Raw genomic sequence first — 7,197 nt, 5'->3', positions numbered from 1 at the left:
TTAAATACAAGAAAGGTAAGGATAATGTAGTCGCAGATGCATTATCCAGGAGGTACACTCTCGTTTCTACTTTGTCTTCTAAGCTTGAAGGTTTTGATAAAATAGTAGAACTTTATGAGACTGACATCGATTTTGCTGAGAGTTATGGCAAATGCCATAAGTTTGCTTTTGAAAACTACTATAGGCAGGATGGATATCTATTTTATAAGGATCGATTGTGCATACCAAGAGGATCCATAAGGGAACTGTTGATTAGAGAAGCTCACGGAGGTGGACTAGCTGGACATTTCGGAGTGTCAAAGACTCTACTTGGACTGCAAGAACACTTCTATCGGCCTCAAATGTAGAAAGATGTTGAGAAAGTCTGTTCTAGGTGCCATATCTGCAAAATGGCCAAGGGTAAAGTACAGACCAACGGCTTGTACACTCCTCTCCCTATCCCTTCTCAACCTTGGACTCATATTTCTATGGATTTTGTTCTTGGCTTACCTCGAACCAGAAATGGTAGAGATTCGATTTTCGTTGTGGTTGACAGGTTTAGCAAAATGGCTCACTTCATTGCCAGTCACAAGACGGATGATGCTGTTATTGTAGCTAACTTGTTTTTCAGGGAAGTAGTACGTCTGCATGGAATACCTCAAGTAATCGTTTCATACCAAGATACTAAGTTTCTAGGACACTTCTGGAGAACGCTATGGGCTAAACTCGGAACCAAGCTATCATTCTCAACCACATGTCATCCGCAAACAGATGGGCAAACCGAAGTGGTGAACAGGATGCTATCTACACTCCTCAGGACCTTAGTGAAAAGCAATCTCAAGTCATGGGAAGAATGTTTACCACACGTAGAGTTCGCATATAATCACGCTAAGCATTCTGCTACTCTATTCTCTCCTTTTGAAATTGTTTATGGTTTTAATCCACAATCACCTGTAGACTTGATTCCTTTACCTTTAAGTGTGAAGTGTAGCTTTGATGGCAAAGAAAAGGCTGAACAGGTCAGGAGGATACATGCTAAAGCTAAGGAGAACATAGAGAGAAAACATTGATTTGAATCATTAAACAGCTATGTTACTCTTTCTAGGGTCAAAATATGTAACAATCCAATGCATTTGACTAATTATAAGAGTTCGGGTTGAATTTGGAGTGTTTAGACACCACTCATACCCATTTTGTCCCGAAACAGGCTAAAACCAAGAAAACGTTGATTCAAAGCAGTAAACAGCTTTGTTACTGTTTCTAGGGTCAGAATGTGTGAAAATCCAATGCATTTAAATAATTCTAAGAGTTCGGGATGAATTTGGAATGTATAGACAACAGTTACACCCGTTTTATCCCAAAGTAGGCTAAAATCTAGAAAACAGGCTAAAACCGAGAGAAAACATTGATTCGAAGCAGTAAACAGGTATGTTACTCTTTCTAGGGTCAAAATATGTAATAATCCGATGCATTTGACTAATTATAAGAGTTCGGGTTGAATATGGAGCCTTTAGACACCACTCATACCCATTTTGTCCCGAGCTAGGCTAAAACTGAGAAAACGTTGATTCAAAGCATTAAACAGCTTTGTTACTGTTTCTAGGGTCAAAATGTGTGACAATCCAATGCATTTAACTAATTGTAATAGTTCGGGATGAATTTGGAGTGTTTAGACAATAGTTAAACCCGTTTTATCCCAAAAAAGGCTTAAACCGAGAAAACATGCTAAAACCGAGAGAAAACATTGATTTGAAGCAGTAAACAGATATGATACTCTTTCTAGGGTCAAAATATGTAACAATCCAATGCATTTGACTAATTATAAGAGTTCGGGTTGAATTTGGAGTGTTTAGACACCACTTAGACCCATTTTGTCCCTAAACAGGCTAAAACCGAGAAAACATTGATTCTAAGCAGTAAACAGCGTTGTTATTGTTTCTAGTTTTAGAATGTGTGACATTCCAATGCATTTGACTAATTGTAAGAGTTCGGGATGAATTTGGAGTGTTTAGACAACAATTAAACCCTTTTATCCCAAAATCGGCATAAACCGAGAAAACAGGCTAAAACCGAGAGAAAACATTGATTCTATGCATTAAACAGGTATGCTACTCTTTCTATGGTCAAAATATGTAACAATCCAATTCATTTGATTAATTATAAAAGTTCGGGTTGAATTTGGAGTGTTTAGACACCACTCATACCCATTTTGTCCCGAAACAGGATAAAATCGAGAAAACGTTGATTCAAAGCAATAAACAGCTTTGTTACTGTTTCTAGGGTTAAAATGTGTGACAATCCAATGCATTTAACTAATTGTAAGAGTTCTGGATGAATTTGGAGTGTTTAGCCAACAGTTAAACCCGTTTTATCCCAAAGGAGGCTTAAATCTAGAAAACAGGCTAAAACCCAGAGAAAACAATGATTCGAAGCAGTAAACAGGTATGTTACTCTTTCTAGGGTCAAAATATGTAACAATCCAATGCATTTGACTAATTATAAGAGTTCGGGTTGAATTTGGAGTGTTTAGACACCACTCATACCCATTTTGTCCTGAAAAAGGTTAAAACCGAGAAAACGTTGATTCAAAGCAGTAAACAGTTTTGTTACTGTTTCTAGGGTCCGAATGTGTGACAATCCAATGCATTTAACTAATTGTAAGAGTTCGAAATGAATTTGGAGTGTTTAGACTACAGTTAAACACGTTTTATCCCAAAACAGGCTAAAACCGTGAGAAAACATTGATTCGAAGCATTAAACAGCTATGTTACTCTTTCTAGGGTCAAAATATGTAACAATCCAATGCATTTGACTAATTATAAGAGTTCGGTGATGTTCATATATTTTACTTTGTTTTCCCTTAGTTTATTCACAACTTTTGCATCTTTTGCTATCCATTTAGGCCATTATTGTGTAGCTTTAGGATTAATCATGGATTAGAGTATAGTTGCATTGCATTTGCATCTTTTCATGCATAAACAGGTGATTTTGGAGCTTAAGGAGCATGGAAGCAATGCTGAGGAGAAGTGAAGCAATCATGAGGAGAAAACAAGAGAGTTAAGGCTGAAGAATCAAGGTCCAGAGTCCAACTCGACCGCACACTCGACTAGACACTCGACCGTGTGCTGAGAAGGACTCGACCGAGTGGAGAATGCACGAGAGAAGCCAGCTCGACCAGCCACTCGACCGAGCACTGGTCGAGTTGACCGAGCCGTTGACTGCTTTGACTTTTTGTATTTTTAGGGCTTCCACCTCATCTCCTATATAAGGCCCTTGTACCTGCAGCCACCAGAGGGCAGCTTTTTAGAGAGTCTAAAACCTAGTTTTTACCTTTTTTAGATTTATTCCTTTTGCACTTTCTTTTATTTTTAGATTTTGTACTTGTTTAAGAAAGAAAGACTAGATTCTTGTATTTTGTTGGTTACATAACTTTCAAGATATTAAGATTTCGAGTTTCATTTCTTCATCAATATTGTAGATCTGTGTTTCATCTTTCTAATAATGCAAGTTTCAATATTTTCTGGGTTTTTGACTTATTTCACCATGTGTTCTTGTGAGTAGTTTGCTTAGGACCTTGAGGATGGGTTAGGCTAGGTTGATCTTGTGGTTTATTTGATTTGGTCAAGCTTGATTGTTGTAGATCTCTTCTAGGCTAGATGTTCTTAATGCTGATCCTATATCTGAGAAGGTAGGATTTGATTTCAAGCATCTTAGCATCACACCAATGTTTAAGGAGCATAGATAAGGCTAGATCCAGAGCTTACCATTAGGCTTGCTAAGAGATTAGAGGTCTTGTTTGGTTTTAGATGTATTGCTTAATGCCTGCTTGTGTAGATTCTTTACTTTGTGAGAACAAGTCTAGAAATGCATAGGTTTGATTGTTTCTTGCCATGAGAGTGGATTAAACATGTCTTAGAATAGTATGTCTAGAGATTAGCTCAAAGTTTGCTTGAGATTTGTTGACCAAGTTAGATAACCACAATGATTAGTTCAGCCCATGAATCCCTCCTCAAGGCCTTCTTTGTTTATTAATATCTTAGTCTAAATATCATTGCTTGCTTGTTGTTTGATTCGTTTTTGCATTGCTCTGCTTTTATTGTGTTGCTCTGTTTTCACGTTTAGTCTAGCTCGACCCTGTACTCGACCTACACTCGGTCGAGTGCTTGCTCGAGTTCGTCCCCAGAACTTATGTTTATGATTTGTGATTGTCCTGTTTAATTCCTCTTTTATTTCTATTGCATTCATTTAGCTTTCTGTTCATTACTTATCTTGCATTAGTTCTTCATCAACATAGTTTCTATTTCTGTTCTTGCTATTATAATCACTCTGTTCCATTTGCATTTAGCTCCTAGTTCTTGTAGTTTTACTTTCTGCATTTTCCATTTCATAATAGGATTGTTAGTGACAAACAACCTTTACATCTGGCTTGACTTAGACTCATATGCACATCTTGATTGTTCACAATCACTCATATAGGATTGACACCTCTTATACTGCAACTGCATAAGGGGAATTGAAACACCCTGACTTCTATTCATTCATAAGTCATCATTCTATTCATCATTCACCACACCACAAAAATAGTCAGTTTCAATTTGGCACTGTTGCCCATTTGAGTGTGTTTTTGTGACAATTAGGATCAAAAGAAGTCTAAGATTAAGTTCGTTTATCCACTTGTTCACTACTGATCTCGTTTCTTCTACTGCTTGTCTGTGATTGAGTTTCAGGTACCAGCTCGACCACCAACTCGACCACCACTCGACCGAGTGCGTGATCGAGTACTTGAATGAGTCAGAAGCCGGATTCAAATAGACTTCACATCTCAGTCTACTCGACCTTCAACTCGTGCCAGTGCTCGACCGAGTGTCCGTTCGAGTCTGTACATGTTTCAAAGCAGTCAGTTCCATTATGCACCCATGCACCATCAACAAGGTTTCCAGACTCAATGGTGTCACCCTCCAGCGTTTCCGACCTACCAAGCCCAAGAACCTGACTTAAGAGCTATGCTGCAACAGCTGTTGCTTGGGCAAGCCAATAAGCAGATTGAGGAAGCAAGGCAGTTTGAAAAGCTGACCCAGAAGTTGAATTCTTATCCTAATGACCTGAGTAACGAGCTTGAAAGTCTGACCTCTACATTCCAGTACATGGAGAGCTCCATTGCTTCTACTTCAACTCCTAAGCCCCACCAATTTCCTGAACAAGCTAGTCAAAACCAAAGGGAGTTCACTGTTAACGCCATCCATCTCCATGAGGAAAATGTCACTGAGGACAGTGCGATTCAAGGTGGGGAGGATTCGTCACTAATTGAAGCCCAGAGTGAAGGTTTTACTGAGCAGATTGAAGCAGAAGAACAACTCGACCAGGTGCTCGACCACACACACGGCCGAGTACCTGATCGAGTGGTCGATCGAGTTGAAGACACAGAAGCTGTTAAGCCTGCTAAGTACATTCCTCCTGCTTACAAGCCACCTCTACCATTCCCAGGATGTTTCAAGGCACAAAAGATAAGGGAACTGAGGGAGATCATTGAGCAAAAGGAAAAGATGGCTTTACAACAAGCGGAAGAGAAAGCTTTGAAGGAAGAAGCTGTGATTGAGAAGAAGGAAGTGATGGCCATACAAGAGATCATCATTGCTTACCAAGAAGAAGAGAGAGGACCTGCCTTGGAACAGTATACTCCATATCCTCTGTATCAAGATTTTTTGCTTGAGATGTGAAAGAAGAAGGCTCATGATCAAGACATGAGGGATTTGAAAAAGATTGGGAAAGCTGTTATCCCAACAAAGCTTAAGGATCCATGCTCATTCAACCTACCCTGCTCCATCAGCTACATGCATTTCAACAAGTGCCTTTGTGATTTAGGGGCTTCAGTGAGTTTGATGCCATACTCAGTGGCTGAGAAGTTAGGTTATGAAGATTTCAAGGCAAGCAACTTCTATATCACTCTAGCAGATGGGTCCAAGAGGGATGTGGTTGGAGTGATCGAGAGTTTCCCAGTCAAGATAGGAGAAGCAAGGATCCCAACTGATTTTGCAATCATGAGCATGGAACATGAGCCTGAAGACCCTCTTATCTTGGGAAGGTCATTCGTAGCCACAACTGGGGCTGTAATTGATGTGAAGATGGGGACTATCAAGCTCCACCTGACTGAAGATTTCACTATGAAATTTGACATTAACAACCCTACTAATCTGCCTTCCATCAATGATCCACCTTAGACTATCAAAAGAAACGAGGATCATGAGGTCTCAAGTAAAGAAACACCTTCAAGTGCTAAGCTATCCTTTCAAGAAGAATATGTGGAGAGGCTTAAGAATTCTCTTCAAGAACTGACTAATTTGGTGAAGGAACTCCAAGTTAAGCTGAACAAGAGGTCTTTGAAGAAGGCAAGACTAAAACTCAAGCTTAAGAAGAAACAAAGTTCAAGTGTTAAGGAAGTAGTGATCAAGAAGGAACACCAAGGTTACCAAGTCGAACCAGGGGGGATTTCATCACCTCCTTGGTATCTAAACAAAGCCTAAGAAGGCAATCAAAAGTCAAGCTTAGTGACTCTAAACAAGCTAACTAGGGAGGAAGTCCCTAAGGTATCCATGTACATATTGTTTAAGGTTTTTGGTATTTTGATTTTAGTTTTGGTATTTTCATGATCAGGGAAGCAAGGGAGGCCAGATAGAAGAAGAAAAGGAGACTCGCGGTCTAGCTCGACCCCCCCACTCGAGCACGTACTCGACCGAGTCGTGGTCGATTCCCATCGTCGAGCTGCCCCAATCTCCACCTCCAAGTCGTCAACAAGACCCCAACTACACTTTTGACAGCATGCAAAAGGATGTGGACAGTTTCTTCTCCAATCCTTGAGGTACCACTATCACCTTCCCTTGTAAATACCATTGCATTTGATGTTGTGTTTTGTGTTTGATCTTCAATCCTCTTACAAATTTCTTTCACACAGAGGACTATGTGATTTAAGTTTGGGGGAGGGTTTGAGATAGCATTTGATGTTGTGTTTTGTTTTCTTATTTCAAATTTTTAGCATCATCATGTTAATACTTGCATAGCATCTAAGGCATAGAAAAACCCTAAAAATTTGAAATTTTTTGCAAAATTCTTTATAAAAAAAAAGAGTGTTCATGTAGTTTGCATTGCATAGTAGCATCTTGTTTAGCATGTTTCATGTAGGATTGTATAATATTTGCATTAGGGATCTATGATGAGTTTTGC

General features: G+C 39.3%; 1 protein-coding gene across 1 annotated transcript; it reads left to right on the top strand.

The window, feature by feature from the left end:
- Positions 1-5,720: 5,720 nt before the first annotated feature.
- LOC147922747 (uncharacterized) lies at positions 5,721-6,197 on the top strand. The gene has a single exon (XM_087497766.1). The coding sequence runs from the start codon at positions 5,721-5,723 to the stop codon at positions 6,195-6,197; it is 477 nt and encodes a 158-aa protein (XP_087353892.1).
- The last annotated feature ends 1,000 nt before the right edge of the window (positions 6,198-7,197 follow it).

The sequence above is a fragment of the Camelina sativa genome, chromosome 18, assembly GCF_030686135.1.
Source record: "Camelina sativa cultivar CO46 ecotype springtype chromosome 18, ASM3068613v1".
Taxonomy (NCBI): Eukaryota; Viridiplantae; Streptophyta; class Magnoliopsida; order Brassicales; family Brassicaceae; genus Camelina; species Camelina sativa.
Note: the sequence above shows the minus strand (reverse complement) of the source record. Positions and strands in the feature narration are given on the sequence as shown.